General features: G+C 28.8%; 4 protein-coding genes across 4 annotated transcripts; all 4 read right to left on the minus strand.

Annotated features, from left to right (window-relative positions):
* Positions 1-1480: 1480 nt before the first annotated feature.
* LOC113386639 (putative inorganic phosphate cotransporter) lies at positions 1481-3849 on the minus strand. The gene is made up of 4 exons (XM_026624406.1): positions 3750-3849; positions 3172-3261; positions 2275-2423; positions 1481-1657 (listed from the first exon to the last, which is right to left on the minus strand). Exons 1-4 carry the CDS (start codon positions 3847-3849, stop codon positions 1481-1483), a joined length of 516 nt encoding a protein of 171 aa, XP_026480191.1.
* Positions 3850-4091: 242 nt separating this feature from the next.
* On the minus strand, positions 4092-8203 carry LOC113386640 (sodium-dependent phosphate transport protein 1-like). Its single transcript, XM_026624407.1, has 5 exons — positions 8105-8203; positions 6784-7015; positions 4975-5186; positions 4413-4580; positions 4092-4184 (listed from the first exon to the last, which is right to left on the minus strand). Exons 1-5 carry the CDS (start codon positions 8201-8203, stop codon positions 4092-4094), a joined length of 804 nt encoding a protein of 267 aa, XP_026480192.1.
* A 1325-nt stretch (positions 8204-9528) lies between these two features.
* LOC113386642 (putative inorganic phosphate cotransporter) lies at positions 9529-11023 on the minus strand. Its single transcript, XM_026624408.1, has 6 exons — positions 10916-11023; positions 10622-10788; positions 10429-10556; positions 10044-10148; positions 9713-9873; positions 9529-9648 (listed from the first exon to the last, which is right to left on the minus strand). The coding sequence occupies exons 1-6, from the start codon at positions 11021-11023 to the stop codon at positions 9529-9531; spliced, it is 789 nt and encodes a 262-aa protein (XP_026480193.1).
* A 4026-nt stretch (positions 11024-15049) lies between these two features.
* Positions 15050-19456, minus strand: LOC113386643 (putative inorganic phosphate cotransporter). The gene is made up of 11 exons (XM_026624409.1): positions 19417-19456; positions 19224-19338; positions 18907-18985; positions 18553-18789; positions 17955-18158; positions 17286-17450; positions 16554-16642; positions 16359-16486; positions 16213-16302; positions 15758-15906; positions 15050-15223 (listed from the first exon to the last, which is right to left on the minus strand). Exons 1-11 carry the CDS (start codon positions 19454-19456, stop codon positions 15050-15052), a joined length of 1470 nt encoding a protein of 489 aa, XP_026480194.1.
* Between the last annotated feature and the right edge of the window lie 247 nt (positions 19457-19703).

The raw sequence follows: 19703 nt of genomic DNA on the forward strand, positions 1-19703 counted from the left end.
TGTTGTTATATCAAGAGTTGTTTGAGCAATCTAAATCAATTGCAAATGCTGATAGTTTCCTGCAAATGGCTACTGTTATCTCAACAAGTTATAATTTCTCGGATTGGGTAAATCTGAAGAGCGAAGTTTTGGATGAAATAATTCAAAGAAAAAGTAGCGAAATGGTAAATGCAACAAATACCATGATATTTGATAAAAAATTTTGTGACAGTTCTTACAAGTTCTTTAATGATGTATATTCTTTAGATCATGATGCTGGATTTAAACTTTCCGCGAATATTATTCAAGAGATTATTAAAAAAGTTGATATACTATTTCTCATGAACTTTGTTAGTTTTCATCCCAATCTTTCTCTGAGGATTCATGGATTATTTGTTTTAAATGATTTATTACGAGCTATAAATTATAATCATTTCTTTACCTTTGTTGATCATGTCAAAAGAACATATGAAAATTCAAATCTTCAACCTGATGAAAAGGAAAAAATGACTCAACTGATACAAAGTTTGCCTTCTTCTGTTCAGGCTGCAGTATATACAGACACGTTTTGTATACGAAATAAAGAGTCTGATAATTATTTAAAAGTTTATTATGAAGGATCCTGGAAGGTTCATCTTTCACCTGGCGATACAGCTTATCAAGGCACAAAATGGGTTATCGAAACGCCGACACCGACTATTATTTTTTATATAATTAAAAGTCTTCGCTTGGGATGGTACATCGACAATAAATACGGTATTAAATCGAAACACACGTATACTCCATGGGTCAGGTTTGATGTAAACATGAAAGAAAATTATGTATATTTGTACTGTGATTCTAAGTTTATAACAGATTCTAAGTATATAACAGACTACGAAGGCAGAATGACTTTCAATACAAAACCAAATAATTTTTCGCAATGGATTTTACAAATATGCTGAATATAAATGATATATATTGATATAATTTTTACCACTATTCAACTGATGTTAAGTATATCAATGTTCAGTGTTTTGTCGGTCCAATTCTTAAAAATTTGAAGTGTTAGAAATTATAGTTTGTTTAGTTAAAATTAGTTTAATTGAATTGAATTAAATTGAGATAATGCTACTCTGTAAATGCTTTAATATTAATATTCAAAATAAAATAAATAAATCTACATTCTGAAAGTAATTTTTTTTACTCTGAATTTTCAGGATTTTTCAAGAAGTTTGTTTATGCAAATAATGACTTTATCCAGTCTATGAATATTATCATTTCCGTTCTTTTTTCTATCATTTTTTTTGGTTTCTCAAGTGTTATAGATTTTCAATTCAAATTTGTAAGACAAAAATTTGTATCCATACATACATAGATACACACACATCTATTTTCCAAGGTATGCCAAAACGATATGCAAAAATTTTCATTTCCGATTTTTGGTTAATTAATAATAAATAATAATTTGGCCGATACTTTTTAGATTTATTTACGCACAAATTAAAATTCACATAAATCTTTATTTAGTTTCCAATTCAATTTTATCGGTATGGCTGGACGTTCTTCGTATATTAACTTCTTTTTCATTATTCCATCGTTGAAGTTTTCCAGATCCGAAAATCAAATAAAATAACGATGTCACCGATAAAAAAATTCCAGTTACAGAAAATACTATTGACCATACTCGTCCAGAATTCTGATAATGAATATTAAAAATTAATTAATAAAATTAATAAACCAAAAAGTCGACTATCTACTAAGTTGCTTGATATGGGGTTGAATTATTCGCGTACAACTCAGAAATTTAAAATATCAACTTTTTTGGAGAAGAATGAAATTTAATTTCATACATATAATATATCTAATATATTTAATTTCATACAATAATATATCTAATTTAGTGTTCAAAACATTCTGAATGAATATTTTCAATGTTGAGTATTTATGTTACCAAATGCAAAAGACCATACACGTCCAGAATTCTGGTAATAAACATTACAAATTAATTATTAAACTAAAAATTCGACTATTTTATAAGTTGAGAAGAGTAAAAGTTAATTTCATACATGTTTTACATACATTGTCAGAAAGAATTATGGAAATATTCCTAGTATAAATTTTTTTAATAGAAGCTACAAAAATCTTTTGTGCTTTTCTAAATTTTTAAAAAGTGACGCAAAAATTTCCTAAGACGTTCGAAAAAGTTTTCAATTTTTATAAATATACAGAAAGTTTAGTTTTTTTCACAAAAAGAGATTAACAAGTCAGCTTATGAATAACTATAAATTATAATTTTGAAATGGTTTTACTCACGTTTGATATTAAATATCCTGTAAGAATCGGTCCTAGAATTCCCATTGTGGAACCAATACCATTGGTTATACCAGAAAGAATTCCTGCATAATTTGGCGAAAGGTCCAGAATATTTGTCTTAATACCAGGATAGTACAATCCTTTGAAAACTACAAGGAATTAATAAATTTTAAGTTAATGAAATAATAAACTATACAACTTATAACAAGCTAATTGCATTAAACCTCAATTTAAGTTTATAATAGAATGAATCTCCAAAAATCACATCACTTAAAAATCAAAATAATTTTTTTCTTTATTATTTAACGATAATTTTCACACTTTTTCTAAAGGGATAACAAATAAAATATATAATAATAATAAAGGAATAATTAATAAAGTTAAAAATTTGCGTTAAAAATACAAAATTCTGGAGTTTTTTATTTTATTTTATTTTCATTCTGCAATCTATAAAAATAAATATATTTAGCAGAGAATGCTGACAAGTGTTTACAATTGGTTGTTTACAAATTAGTACATACGCCCAGTGGTGTATCTACTATAGTTAATATATAAAAAGAAAAAACTAAAGACAAAAAATTTCTGGAGTTGACTGAATAAATCAAAAAGTTTGAGTACAAATTTCTCACTTTTCAACAGTTAACCTCTTTATAAACAAAGTTGAAAGCTTAAATTAGTATTAACAAAAAAATAAACATTTTTTAGCCAAAGCTGAAGAATTTTGGCTGAAAGTCCATAATTTTGATGATTCAGGATTGAATTACCAATGTTTTGATATACCATTATTTTTTTTAAAATAAAAATGATTTTAAAAAGTGATTTTAGCATTGGTTGATGAGAATTGATTTTGCGTAGACTTATATTTAGATTATATATTTTTTTCAAATAAATAATTACCAAAACATAGTGAAAAGCTAGTCATGATGATGGTTTTGTTAGAATCCACATATGGAGCGATCACAATCACAGCTGTACTACCAAGTGAACCTAAAAAAAAATAATTTAACATATTTAGTATATTGTAAGAAAAAATGTTTTTAATTAATCAAACAAAAAGACAATTATAAAAATATACTATGTTAGAAAAAAAAAAAACATTGGAAAAAATCTTGATTTTAGTAGCATTCAGATTCTAGCATGATCCTAAAAATGTTCACAATAATAATTTTAATATTTTATATAAGTGATAAAAAATTTTATCTTATTTAAATTTGTATGATTATCTATCTAAAATATATTATTTTTGTGTATCTGCAAGATTTGAGTTTCTCAATGGTGAACCAAATTTAATGTTCAAAACGTTCTGAAGAAATATTTTCAATGTTTATTGCATCTATAGTATTTATATTACATAGTTGCTAAAATAGAAAATAAATTGTAGGAACCCGAAAGGGGAAGAAATGTTTTATCAATACTATTAATTTATAATGTAAATTTATGCATATAATTTAAATTGGAAATAAAATAATACTTACTAATTGTGTTAACAATTTTTCTGGCAGCAGTAACAGTAACAATTCCATTTTTAATTCCCAAATCAGTCAATTTTGCAATAACAAGGGCTGTGACAAACATGAATAGATATGGAATTGAAGTCACATATCTAGAAAAAAAATTGTATTAAAATATTGATTTGATATATATATATATATATATATATATATATATATAAATAGTGTAGAAAACATAATAATTTGTAACTAATTGGTAAATATCAATATAGGTTATTAAAAAAATTGGAACTTTTGAATTGCAGACATGGGTACAGGACAACGTCTGTCGGGCCATCTAGTATATATATATATATATAAATTTATTTACCAGTTTTTATCCAGATCATATCCAATAACGTCATTCACAAATTTTGGAAACATAAACTGCATGATGTGGAATGAAAATTCATGGCCACACTGAAATATAAGAAATTTATATTTTCTCAGAGATTTAATTTTTATATACAATACAGAAAAATATATACTTAATATAATTTCAATTATATATCTAAAATAAAATTATATATATTGTATGCCCTATATAAAACAATCAGCTATTTATTCTCTTTTAAATTTGATTTTGCAGTTCTTGTAATTATTATAAAATTTGTAAAATATTTTTATATAGTTATATTTTTTTATTACCTGTGCTAAAATTAGAGCCCATATAGGCAAAGATCGAACGATGGATTTCAAAGGTAAAGTTCCATGATTTTTGTCAATAGGACTGATAATTTGAGAATCCAGGATGAAAGATTTTTCTTCCTCAGTTATGTAAGGATGCGAATTAGGATCGTCAAATATACAAATACTCTGCAAAAAAGTAATTAAATATAATTTATGAATTACATCTAAAAATACTTGTAAATAAAAGCCAAGCTGAAAATTTTGCTAATTTCAAAAAAAGTAATCAATGAGAGCATTTCAAATCGAGTTACATCAAATACATTTCAAAATTTTGTAGTCGATGAGCTGTTTTTCAAAAAACAACAAAAGGTCAAATTTTGGCTCACAAGCAAACAACAATTTTAATATAATTTTTTCCAATTTTGATGTCAAACGATTTGAAAAGACGAGAAAATTTTCTGGCTGTTTATTTAGGAAGTTATTCATCATAAACATATTTAAAAAAAATCAGTTTAATTTTTGACCAAATCTATAATTCAGGTCACATAAATATTATATTTATTATTATATTTTTTCTTACCCAGGAAATCATCCACAAAGCCATAGAACAGCAATACAGCATAATTATGTAAGAAAAGCAATAAATATTCTGCATCAAAAGTCCATTGATGAGATTGCTGCAAAACATTGCAGCAATTATGCCTGAATATGCCAAAGTTGTCATAAAAGTTCGTTCTGCAGGAGGTGACCATTTTTTGCTACCATGTGCAGGACTAAGGGAAAAGCCATGCCCTGAAATGGAATAAAAAATTTAAAATGATTAATTACTATTTTTATTGACCACTAAGTATTTTGATCAATTGCGAAAATAAACTAGTGGGGCGCATGGCATCGTGCCTTAAGGCAAATTACTGGAACTTTCCGTACCGTAATCAAATTCGAGAAATTTTAAACGTTTTCAAATATATTATTACAAATACTGTAACTTTCATTATTTTTGCTATCTCGTTATATCTGAGCAAATCAAAAGTAAATCCTCAATCAATTTATCTCCAGAACATTAACAATCGTCATTTCATTTCGAATTCAATTTCAAAAAATTAGTTGCCTAATTTACACAAAATTGAAAAAGTGCTCCCGTATAATCGCAGTCTAAACAAACCATTTGCAAATAATTCTGTGAGAAATTTTCACTTATACTGTACTTAGCTTAGCGGCATTTTCACATTTTTCAATAGTTTTCACTAAATTGAAAAAGTGCTCTCGCACATAAACAGTCTAAACGCACTTGGCTAAACATTTGCACCAGAGTGGCGCTAAGACTGTGCTTAGCCTGAGTAACTTTTTGAATAATAATCCAAATATTTTATAGAAAATAAAAAAAGATGTAAGAATTTTTTATCCTCAAAAGCAATTGTTCTGTCAATACAAGCAGAAAGTTTTTTAGATCATTCAAATTTTACTTACGGACGCTTAGTCCACTCAAAAACTGCTATTTTTTGCACATTTAGCTCTGTATCTTCGAAATGGCGAGACCTGTCTTTGCCAAAAACTAATCACCTCTTCCCCCAATCATTACAAATTGAATGTTTTTTAGATCATTCAAATCCGATACTCCGTTCTCTCAAAAACTCGATTTGTATTTTCTGCACTCTTTGCTTCGTATCTCCGTAACGGCTGAACCTGCCTTTTCCAAAAACTAATCAGCACATCTCCCTACCAATAAGGATCGAACGTTTTTTAAACCATTCAAATCGGTTAATCCGTGCGCCCGAAAACGTGGACGAAAAAATGCGGACATACAAAACACACAAACACACACACCCATTTTTTCTGAGGTATGCCAAAATGTTCAGAAACCTGCAAAACGTCGAGAAATGCAAAAATTTTCATTGTCGATTTTGAGCCCATTACTATAACTATCCTACGAAGTTAGGGGAGCATGGCATCGTGCCTTAAGGCAAATTGCTGTAACTTTCCGTTCCTTATTTAAACATTCTAAGAATTAAGATAATCGATCAACAAAAATATCTATGAATAAATATTATAAAAACTAGAATTTTATAATACATCTTATAAAGCGATTAAATAACGTACACCTAACAATATATAGAGGTCTTGTAAACTGAACAACAGTGCTCACAACCAAAAATCTAATAACAAAAAAAAAACTTTTGTTATAGATTTTCAAACACTGCCGTTTATCTTCCCACAGCAACGCCATAAGAATCAAGTTGATGATGGTTGTACACTTTTTGCCCTCTACTTTCAAATATGATTGTTAAAAAATTCTCTACTTCACTTATTTTTAAGATATCAGTGGCGGACTTTTTTACCCGCGTACTTTATATTTCTTCTAATTTCTAATTTCTAATTCTTCCTACCTCACCCAATCCGCTGATGACTCTTGCAGCAATCAGGGCAACTCTTTGCCCATACATGACCACACAGGCGGTCACCAATGTCATAGAAAAAACCACAGAACAACTGAAGGCCAACACAGATTTGCAGCTGAAGCGATTTCCTAGCCAACCTGATGCAACCTGGAGCAGAGGATGACCGTAGCCTGAACTCAAGGCTATGAGATTTTTGAGGGGGTTGGTGCATAGTCGACGTTTTGCCTGGAAAAGGAAAAAAATCAAAATTGAAAACATTGAAGACTATGTAGAATAGGGCGGGTCGATTTAAAGGTCACTTAGGCACATATGGTCAATCTTCAATTGAAAATATAAATATAAAATATTTTTCCATTGCAACTAGCCTATTTCATGTAATGCTGTGTGAAATGGCAATGGGAAACCATGTCACACTATTCTTCCCTGAATCGAAATGGAGTTTTTCCCTCAGCTCTCGAACCTGGCCTAAAACAATATTACCTTTTATTATTTATAACGATCAACTGAGCTATTTCTTCAAAATTAGCAGAATAAACTTTCTTCTACATTAGAGCGGGTCGATTTGTATGGGTCAAAAAAAGTCGCTTAGGCATACATGATTTTCGGATACTAGGGATCAAAATAAGATACTTTGGTGAAGAAACCATACCTCTGAAATGAATTTTGATGTTCCGTACGTTGACCCAAAAATAAGGGTTGAATGTTGAAAAACCGCTCAGGGAAGGTCCCAAGGGATGAACCGGCTTTTCAAAGTTAGAAGGGGTCGGTCATATATTTGGACGCGATTGGGGCACTCTAAATGGGTCAAAATGGAATTTTTCAAATTTCAACCCTTATTTTTGGGTCATTGCACAGGACATCAGAATTCATTTTAGAGGTATAGTTTCTTCAGCAAAGTATCTTATTTTGATCCCTAGTATGCGAAAATCATGTGTGCCTAAGTACACCCAAACAAATCGACCCGCTCTAAATGTAGAAGAAAGTTTATTCTGCTAATTTTGAATAAACAGTGTGGTTGAACGTAATAAATTATAAAGGTTAGTATTGTCCTAGGACATATATGTACGCTGAGTAAAACACTTCAGCTAGATTCAGAGAAGAATAGTGTGACAAGGTTTCCCATTGCCATTTCACATCGCAGTGTCCGATATGGGCTATTTTCAATTGGAAACATATTTTTGACATATATTTTTAAGTGAAAGTTAATTTCAAAAGTTTCAAGAGAAGTTGATTAATGTGTTATTAATAAATTAAAATAAAAATCAATAAAATATTATTTAGAAAAAATTACACCTCAATTGGTTATCAACTAACCTCTTCAGTTGATCCATCATCAACATCAGCGACTGCAACTGATGTTAGTTGAGCAATATATTTTTCCATCTGCAAATTGAAGAGACACCAAAACAACATCATGACAACCACTCGGCGTTTTTGATAAAATAGAACTGCAAAATAAAAAAAAATATTGCATCTAATAATTGCAAAAAAATCATGTAGGATAGGAAAGGGCACAAAAATAGGTATTAACTTGAAGCAAATATATTGTGAAAACTAAACGAATTATATCACAACAAAAAACACATATCTAACAAACAACTATCTGACTGTGTTCAGTAAAACTCCCAGATAATACATCATTTAGAAATGTATTTTTTGTTGTTTTTTCAAAATTTGACAATGGGGTTTCTTTTATCCCATATTCGGTGTAGGGGGCAAACAGATCCAATGAGTTATTTTTAATTTTAAAAGGATTTTATTAAATTAGAGGTACATTTTTCAACCAATTTTTTTTACCGAGATAACACTGTATATAATGTTGATCTGGTATTTTGTCAGAAATATTCATCAGCAGAATTGGTATAACTATTTATTTAATTTATCTCTTGAGAAATTGCTTTCTTTAACTTAATTTACTCTTTTATTTACTATTTTTGCCACCTTATTAATATTGATTTTTTTATTGTATGTTATATTTTGGTTTATGTTTTATGTTATATTAAATAAAAAGTTAAAATATAACAAGAATGATAAAAATAATTAATTTCGACTTCTTTAGATATAGAAAATTCATTCAGCTAATTTCATAAACATAAATTATATATAATCTAACCGTTTGATAAGAAAGTACTTGAAATATTCAAAACACGACAGGAATAGCGAATCAAAACCATTTTAAATTATAAAAAATCCCCCAAAAAAACTAACAAAATTAAAATTTACAAAACGTCAAATAATTTGGACATATTTTGTTTAAACTTGTTAATGCGAAAAACATGTAAATCGACCTTTAAAATTTAAATTCTTTTATAATTAGTGTAATACTCTTGTAAATACTTTTTCAAAATGTTAGAAAGCAAAATAAAATGTTCCTTAAGAATTAGTATATTCATATCTTACATAATTTTCTTTAAACCTTTTGAATTGATTCTGTTTAAATATTTAAATATATATTATTGCTTATGATTTCAATTTTCTTAAAAAAACTTTTGTTAATTATGTCGAAGTAGAAAGAATTTTTTTCCGAAATAGATATTCTAGTTCTTAAATTTATTGTTATTTATATACTATTATCTTATGTACTTGTGCTAAAATTATTACTATTATAAATAATTACCACTAATAATAAAATAGACAGATGGCATTTGCAAAACCTTTTAAAAATTGCATAAGTATAAAATTAACAAATAAAAAAACACAATAGTATAACAATTTTCAAAAACTTGCTCACACCTTGATCACATATCATTAAATGGTTGGATATCAGCTGTTCCCCAAATTACGAATATTATATCAGTGCTAATCAGCCATAAGGAGCCTATTGAAAAATTATAAAACCAAGCCCATTCGAGATCTTTCTGAAATAAAAAATATACAATTAAATAAAATTCTGATAAAAATATTTTTTATATTAATTATTACCTTATCGGTCAAGCCCTTAGTGAGGAGTCCTGCAATTAAAGATGCAAAAACACCAGCCAAGGCTCCCAAACCGTTTGTGATTCCTGTTACAGTTCCTGCATATTTCGGAGATATGTCTAAAGCATTTACTCGAAATCCTGGCAAAAAGGCACCCATTAAACCTAAAAAAGAAAAAAATCATAAGATAGTAAACATTTCTCTAAAAAGAATGGTATTATTATACCATTCTTGCTATTTTAACAAAGGCAGCTGGATCGCGATGACAAAATTTGATCGAGATATCAAAATTTAGAACTACTATATATTTTTTTTAAATTCAAATCATACTGACCAAATCCAATAACTATAAAACCACAAGATATATTGGGACCACCAGGCCAATTTCTAATTCCTGGCATTGAAGCTGCTGCTATAAATACTGCTGGACCAATTTGAGCTTGAAAATATATAAATTATTAATAAAATATAGACAAAATAAAATATGTTAAGCAAATTATTAAAATTATACAATTACAGATATAAATATTTTTAAAAGACGTCAATTGGAAATCGCACTGATTAATTTTTAGTGAAAGCGAAAATTGTATTTTTGAAATAAACAGTTTAATATTTTTCCTAAATAGATGAATCTCACTGAATTCTTATTAATTAAGTTAATTATGTATACATATCGGAAAGTTTTATTACATCTAGTTATATATTTTATTTCTTCTTACCAATGGAACTAAACACTTTTCTGGCAACTGTGTATGAGAACTTTCCTTTAGCAATCAGATAATCGGATATCCATCCAAATATAAGAGATAAAGCCCACATTAATAACCAGGGCGAAGCAGACATGTATCTGCAATATAATAATTTATAATAAAATTATATAATTTGGTTGATAAATATATATTCTACTATTACCCGCTACGTGAAACATTATAATCCAGAACGTCTTTCATAAACTTTGGTAAGTCTGTCATAGGGCTGAAGAGACCCCAACTGTGACCCCATTGTACCATGACTAAAGCCCAAAAAGGAACATTAGTAAACATCCCTTTCCAAGGAGGCAGTTTCACTGTATGAGCAGGCTGAAAAATAACAAACAGCAATAATAATAATGACTAAAAAATAAAAAATAAATTAATTATCTATGCAATATATTAAGTTTCATGCAAAAGTGAAGCAACAAGTTTCATAAAAATTTGTAAATTATACCTCCACATTTTCGGTAAGATAATCCAATTCTGATTTCCTAATACAAGGATGCATTGGTGGTTCATCGTGACAAAGGACAACCCAAAGGATAAACCATATCACACCCATATAATACCAAAAATATAATTTGGATAGACCCAGTCGTGGGTTTGGTCCACGACTGCTCCTGACAATGCCATACCTAAAAATTAAATTGATACAGGGTGTTTCAGAATTCAACGTCAAGACTAAATGAGCTAATAGAATTGATCGTGTAAAAAATTATAAAAAAATTATTACATGTAGCTTGAAAATGATGATCTTTTAAGTGCAACCTAGAGCTATTCTGAATCTGTGTCCAAATGGTAAAATACTGGAAAATCTTGGGTTGCACTTGGGGGGTGTCCATTAATCACGTGATTGCTTTTTAAGGTAGTTTGGACTTCTACCTCTCCCTTGGTGGTACTTGGTGACATTTAAAATAAGCCCCCCCTTCCCCCCAAATATCACGTTTATTTTTAGTACCTAAAAATCGTATTTTTAACTTCCCGTAGGGTAAGTTATAGTAATCGCAGAAAAAACGAAAATGAAATTTTTTAGGTATCTTTACGTTTCAAAGGTTTCTGAACATTTTGGCATACCTTAGAAAAGATGGATGTATGCGTGTGTGTATGTGTGTAAGTGTGTGCATGTGTATGTGTGTGCGGATACAAATTTTTGTCGACGATTTCGGGACCACGGATCAACCGATTTAAAGAGTTCAAAAAACATTTGATTTGTATTGATAACGAGCCGTTCCGAAGATACGGGGCAAAAAGTGCCAAAAACGGTAACTCAGTTTTTAAGAGAACGGAGCGTCTGATTTTAATAATTCAAAAAAAATTTTACTTATATTAAAAGATGAAGAACTGATTAAATTTTTGGAAAGGCAGGTCCAGCAATTATAGACTTTCAATAAAAATAAGTTAAAAAAATGTCATTTGGCGGTCAAAATTGTTTATTATCGACATATGTACATCAAATTATCAGATATTTTATACAAATTTTAATAATGTGTACACATTTTGTGTAATTGTTTTCCGACTCAAGATTTTTAATTTTGAAATCCAAAAACATTTTGCTTGATTAAAGAGTGTGCAAAAAAGCATTTATAGAAAATTTAGTGATTTTAAAAAATTAAACAAAAAAATCAAAATTTTCAAAAAAATTCAAATTTTCGAAATTTTTCATTTAAAAAAAAATAAATTTTAAAATATTTATGAAAAATCGAATTCTTACAAAAAATTGAGAATATTTCGAAAAAATTCGAATATTTTCAAAAATTTCCAAATTTTCAATAAATTTAGAAAAAACGTTTTTATTAAATTCCGAAAAAATTCAACCTTATAAAAAATTTCAAAGTTTTGAAAAAAATTCAAAATTATCAAAAAATTTCTAAATAATAAAAAAAATCAAATTTAAAAAAAATGGACAAACTCATAAACATGCATAAGTTAAAACAAAAATAAATAATCTATTTAAAGTTATTCAAAATAATTATTGATTATTTTCCTTCCTCGAATGTTTGGGGTGCACGATGCCATGCACCCCACTAGTTCTTTAAATATTTTTGAAAAATTTCGTTTTTCACTTAAATTCTGGTAAAAAATAAATACACTTGATATCTTATAAGACTCCCCCTCCCTCTACCCCCCTACGTGATTATTCGTGATTTTTTGTCAACCCCTTCTCCTGCCTTTTAAGCCTGAGATTTATGGACGCCCCTTAAGAGCTCAGAATATTCAAACCATGTGAATTTTTTTTTAAATAATTGTAAATAATCTTACTAAAAACCATTCCCAATTGCGCTCCGCTAAAAGACAATGATCCAATTCGGCTACGTTCGCTTTTTGGAACCCAATTTGTGAGTATTACACTTATTGCAGGATATAAAGGACCTTGTCCAGCTCCAACTATGAATCTGAGAAACACCAACACGTACAAGGCGATAACGTCACTGTAAAAAAATAATATAATTTCATGTGAATCACTAATGCCTTACTCTATCCAGATATTTTTCTTACTTTTTAAACAGATCTATCACTGGAATGATGAGAGTGGCGATTGAGCAGATCAGCAAACTGCTACCTAGGACAATTTTTCCGCCGATTCTTTCGGCAAAAACTGCTGCCGGGACGTGGGTTATGAAGTAGCCCCAGAAAAAAGCAGATTTGATTATACCTTGCTTACTGTTATCCCATGCGTATAGTTTGGCAAATGGTAACTTCCCCTCTGAAAAAAATAAATAAAAAAAGTTGTTTGTATGAGAACTGCAAATCCGATTCAAATGATTCAAAACTGCTCGTATTGTGAAGATAATTTTATTCTAAATATTATCTGTTACTCACGAGTATGAAGAAGCATCTTCGCCTTCAGTAACACACATTGCAGTAATGAGAACATTGAATCCTGTTCGAAGGCTATAGGCTAAAAAGCAGGCTGAGGAGCACATCAGGCCCAAGATCCATCGTTGAGGTAAGAGGAAAACTATTGATACAAATTTATAAAGATTTACACATAACGTAAAGATTCTGATTAGAATCACTTAAGGGCGCAGTGCAACTCTAAACTTTGATGAATTTTTGTAATTCTGCTCATCGTAGCACTATGATATTTTTTCGAGTATGAAATCTACAGTCATACAAAGTCAAAAGGTAATTCAAAAATAACATTTTCAAATACCGAACCAAAATTCAATCAATACTACTAAATAGTACCAACTATTGTTTAACGTTTGATTTTGTCTGATTACAAGTCGTTATCTATAAATTCAATACTATAATTAATTATTTATTACATTTTGTACATGGATGTCCTTGTCTCCCACCGCTCGAGCTGGACTCTCCTGTTCCATTAAATTTTTCTTAAAATAAATTCCAATATTATATTCTAATAATATATTATAACGATTAATCAATGAAATAAATTTTCAATACTTAAAAATGTAAAAATATAAAAATGTAAAATTAAAAGTGACGTATAAATTGACATTTATTATAACAAGTGACTATGAAAATAAAATTAAGTAAATATAAATATAAACCAAATTAAATAATTTTTAAATCGCTGATGTACTCGAGCGGATCTTAGTCGAAAAATGAATTGATATATTAGCCAATAAATTTATATAGACATAAAAAATTATGCTTAACTAATAAAGAAAGAATAAAAATTAAAAATAATTATGAGTGTCTAAATGTACTAGTTTCAAAGACTTTACACTACATGAACTGCTAGTGCTCATATATTTTCCATTTTATAAGGGCGACTGTGACGTCACTGAGTGAACGAGCGTTGCCGACAATCGTGGAACTCTCCCGATTGATTAAATGTCATATGCCTTATAATGTCATATATATTATAAGGTCTATGTATATGGCGTTTAATTATTCGGAAGTGTCCACGATTATCGGCAACGCTCGTTCACCCAGTGACGTCACAGTCCCCAATGAAAAACATATGAGCGCTAACAGTTTATTCCATCTTTTAGGTAGCTTAAAGTCTTACATTTTTTTACAAGTGATACATGGGCTAATTAATTCCACAAAGATACATGGCATGTATAATTTTGAAAAATATTCCCAATAGAAAAGAATAATTGTTTTTAGTGCATATGAGTTTTGTAATTTCCACAACAAAGGTAGTGTGAACAGAAAACTATGTAAAAACGGTATTATATCTATTCTTTAGAATATGACAAATATTTACTTCCAATAATAAATTTGTATGTCAGTATCATAAAAATGCGGTTTTATTTCACTTTCTCATTTAATTGTATTAAGAAATAACATAATACAACGCAAAAATCCTTGCATACAACGATGCAATAATAAAGTAATTAAATAATTGATATCGAAATTTTTTAACTCCGTCCAATTAAACAAACACAAAAATCTATTTTTGGAATATATCGACCAAATTTCATCGATGATTTTAAGTTCAACTTGAAAGACCAAATTTAGATGGCAAAACCATAGTTTTCTAATTTTAATCTTTTCGTACATTTTTTTAAAATACATAATAAATGCAATTATGAATTAGGCACGTTTGATAGTCCATTATTTAAAATGAGAAAAAAATATATTTTTTTGCGTATATTTTCTATTTAGTAATTGTTTATATAGTTTCAGTCGAGTATCTATTTCTACGAATGGTGCTGGCTTTAGGAGCTTCTTCCACTTCATTAAAGTCTTGAACATCGGAATCGCTGAATATGATAAAAATTAATGTGCAGACACAATAAACAGCCATCGACAGAGCCATCACATTACGCCATTCTGATAAATGTTGCTGGAAATTATATTTAAAATACAAACATAGAAAAACTTTCTTCTTAAAATATGCAATACTAAAGGACCGATTCTACCGCATAACAGCAAAATGTTACGGCAAGGCCATGTTATGAAGAACTTTCCATACTAATTTAACATGCGGTTGGTATGCAGACAGGCGAATTCATCAAGTTATCTGATAGAAAACATAACCTAGAAGCCGCACAAACGTCAAAGAAATGATCTTAGATAACAGGGTCTTTCTGACACAGTTTTATAACATACGAGTGCACAGCAAATGTATGACATTTTAACAGTATGCAGTATCATTCATTAGCATAATATATGGAAGTCGGAGCTTAACATGGCCTTGCCATAACATTTTTCTGTTATGCGAGAGAATCGGGCCATGAATTATGAAGAGCTTCATAGAGATCTGACACCTTTGTTTTTGTCTATCTAATATTGGTTTATGAAATTTAACAATTCGTAAAAATACGTTTTGAAAAAAATATTTTTTTTTTAACATGAAAGTGAATTTTTACAAACTTACATCTACAACTATTGATGCAACCATCGATGGTACCATAACGCTGATGATACCTCCCATACCATTGGTAATAGCCATCAGAACTCCTGCAAAATTTGGACACAAATCTAAAGTGTTGACGACAACTCCAGAGTAATTTGCAGCAGTCAATGCTAAAATTAATAAAAAATAATTAAACCAATAAATAATCCAGTTATTCTAATCTAATATATTATCTAGTTATTCTAATCTAATCTATTTTATTAGTACAGACAAAAGATTTCCCTAATGCTCTATTCAGCTGATTTACTTTATAAACTTTCTTCAAATAAATGATAAAATATTCAGTTTTCAAACACATGACTTTATTTGAAAACTAAATATTGTACTATTTGATATTGATAATTTTGTTAGAAAAAATATAAAAATTTAGTTAAATAAAATTGTGAAAATAATGATATATTATATAAAATATTTACCGAATCCTAGCATCACGCAGATGAGTCCGTAAACTTTATGACAACCAGCAGTCGTCAAAAGCAGCAACAGTATACTAGAACCAAAACCAGCTGCAAAAAAATTATATATTAAATTCACTTACAAATATCTTTTATTTTTCTCTTACCAATTCCTGCAAAAATCTTCCTAGTAGCCCTTGGTGATAATCTAGAATTATTATTCAAATTATCTGACAGGACAGCAATTACAAATGCTGTTACAAATTTTAGAATATGAGCAGAAGTCAGCCAATACCTGGAAAATATATTATATAAAAAATATTTATTGCAAAAATGTAAATATTTTTTAAAAAATTATTTACCAACTTGTGGTCATGTCAAATCTGATGATGTCTCTCATGTACCTTGGAATTTCTTGGACGATCAAAGTATTGTAATATTTGTAACCAATCTGGAATAAAAAATTAAATGTGATTATTTCAAAATTTATTATAGTATGATGAAATTTTATATATGCAATTAACAAAAAAAAATAGTTTAAAAGCATTAGGTCTAGATACAAATTTAAACTATTAAAGAATCTGGTCAATGACTTAGGAAAAAATTGTTTTCTGGTGATTGCTTATTTAGGAAAAAAATGTTTTCTGGTGAAATTATTAAAGCAGAAAAAATGTATAAAAATTTTGAAAAAAATTGATTTTGGCAACTTGTTAAATTAACATATTTTTACATTGTGACCCCCTAAATACTTGATATAAAGTAAAACAATTGCTCTAATTCAAACTATTATAGTAAACAATTAAATTAGATTTATTTGAAGTCTGAAGATCGTTTAAAGAAGACATTATAAAAATTTTAGATTTAAAGTTTCAGCAAAAAAACATAAAATTTTGATCTAGTTTGAAAAAGATTCCTGAAATATTTCATCAATTTCGTTAACATTTTTCAATAATGACTTCTAGAAGAATTGATCAAATATAAGGTATTGGTAGGTCCTCAAGTTATTATTGAATTAGATTTATTTCAAGCCTCAGGAAGGTGTGAAAGAAAAATCATAAAATTATATTAATTAGTTAGTAAATTTATATTCTTACAAATCCAACAACTAAGGCTTTTACTGGTCCATTTGAAGCCATTTCTTGCCAATGTGTAACTTGGCCATTTAACATATCAGCATCACGAATTTCGCTCAATAAAGATTGCCTTTCTTGTTTTGTAATAATTGGATCTTCCAATGGATTATTGAAACACAGTAATTGCTAAAAAATATAGGAAAAATTAACTACACAAAATATAGTAAAAATTTTATATATTTAGCCCTTAAGGTCAATTGTCCCAAGTGCTATATTTATCCTAAGAAAATAACATTATAAATACTATAGGTAAATACCATAGGTTTTTCTTAGAAAATAGAAAATCATTTTATCAATATCAACATTGTCAATTTTTGCATTGAATATATTGTCACACCTTGAAAAAGCAAATAAATTGAAGAAATTAATTAGAAAAATTGTAGAAAAATGTACCCATGAATTTAAGCTTCTTCGTAAAATATTGAGGTCCCTAAATTAATGTTAATTTTTGTTAGACAGTTCTACCAAAGACAATTTTTTATATAATTTGGAATACTTTAAAGAATTTTTTTTTTTTGTAAAATATGGAGTCTTTAGAGTAAATCATCCAAAAAAAATATTTAGTTAGTATTAGTAATTAATTTCTTGGTGAGTTCTGTTACAGATTTTTTTTTCTTTACCATTGCTTACCCAAAAAGGAAACCAAGCAATTCCCAGGCCACCAAACAAATAGAAAGAACCTGTCCATCCAGAACCTAGGCCAAGATTTGTTGCAGAATATCCTATTCCTGTTCCTAGATGTCCTGCAGAAAATATTATCGTGGCCAAACGACATCTTTTACTTCGAGGTATCCAATGGGCTAACAATGTGGCACAAGATGGATTTATACTTCCCTAAAAATAAAAAAATAAAGCAAAAATTAATTCTACTTTTATCGCCTGTTATAGAATAAAAAGTTGAGAACCCAGTCTTGCCGAGATGAGATAATAAATAGGTATTTGCAATTGTGATTTAAAATCGATATCGCAACAATGTCACAAATGGTTAAGTTCACTTGAAATTATATATTATTAGATCTATATTACTACTACCGTTTAAAAAGGACTTACATGTGAATTATAAATACTGTATATATAAAAGTTTTATATGTAAAGTTCCAGCAAAAAAAACATAAGAATTTTAACCTAGTTTGAGATAAAAAAAATCCTAAAATATTTCATCAATTTCGTTAACATTTGCAATGAGAAATCTGTGGCATCAAGACCAAAGTTCTTATGATTATCTGACCTGAAATAGCCCAACAAAAACTCTCGAAGCCACAAATCCATTATATCCCCATTGATGTAACATTTGAGGTGTAACAAAAGTAGTCATAGCCGATATCAAAACTCCATAGCCCATTATTTGTTTTCCACCGAAATAGTCCGAGAGCATTCCGCACGTTATGTGACCCACAAGATAGGATAAGTAGAAGGCTCGACCCAGGTTTAGGCGTTGGGTGGCGTCCCAGTCGAAAAAGGATTCCTGAAATTCAGAAGTCAGAGGATTCAGAATGACATGAAAAATATAAAATTAATATATCGGATTTTTGTCGAAAAAATAAACTTTTTCTTTGAGAATTAATGTTGGTAATATAATTACCATAGTAATGTTCATTGTATTATTCGGCGGCCTCGGACAGTTTATTTCTCCATCATCATCGATGTAGTTTTCGATATCGCTAAAATAATTATTTTGTTAATTTTTATACTAAATTTTTTAACATAAATAAGATAAATATTTCATATTTTTATACCAATGCTTTACTGTGTTAATAAATCATTATATATAGCATAAAATTGCTATACAGCTTGCGTATGAATAAATAAATAAACTGAAATAAAATTAATTTGTCTATTTAAGATATATGATATGATTAAATAAATAGAATAATATTTTAGTAATAAACTATTTCTTACTTTCTTAGTTTCATCTCGTTCATAGAAACACTAAAAACAGTCCTCATTCCATGACTTACTAACATCGCAAAAAAGCACATTGCCACAATCAACATGTGCTGCTGGACAGGACATACTAAAAAAAAAAAAATTAGCAAAAACATATTTATATTGAAAAGTTTTTGTTTCTATATTTTTAATCGACATTCTATACCAGAATGGCAACCCAGTGGTCGACCACTCTCCTTTTTCATATATAGACTATATACATTAAGAAGACGATTTCACCCCTTGGCGTTTCTTATACAAAATAGTACTAAAAACTGTCAAAATGCTATGTATTTGCTGTGCGATCAGGCGTTTTACACATTAAATGCAACTTCACTCATATGCTATTAACACATCATAAAGATGCACTTAAGACAACATTTTTTTTGACATTTGTGCCTTTTCCAGGTTAGGTTTTCTATCTGAAACGCCTAACTGATCAAAATTTTCTGA

Source organism: Ctenocephalides felis, unplaced genomic scaffold (assembly GCF_003426905.1).
Source record: "Ctenocephalides felis isolate EL2017-DRISC unplaced genomic scaffold, ASM342690v1 CF-g0.4_SCAFFOLD_03571, whole genome shotgun sequence".
Taxonomy (NCBI): Eukaryota; Metazoa; Arthropoda; class Insecta; order Siphonaptera; family Pulicidae; genus Ctenocephalides; species Ctenocephalides felis.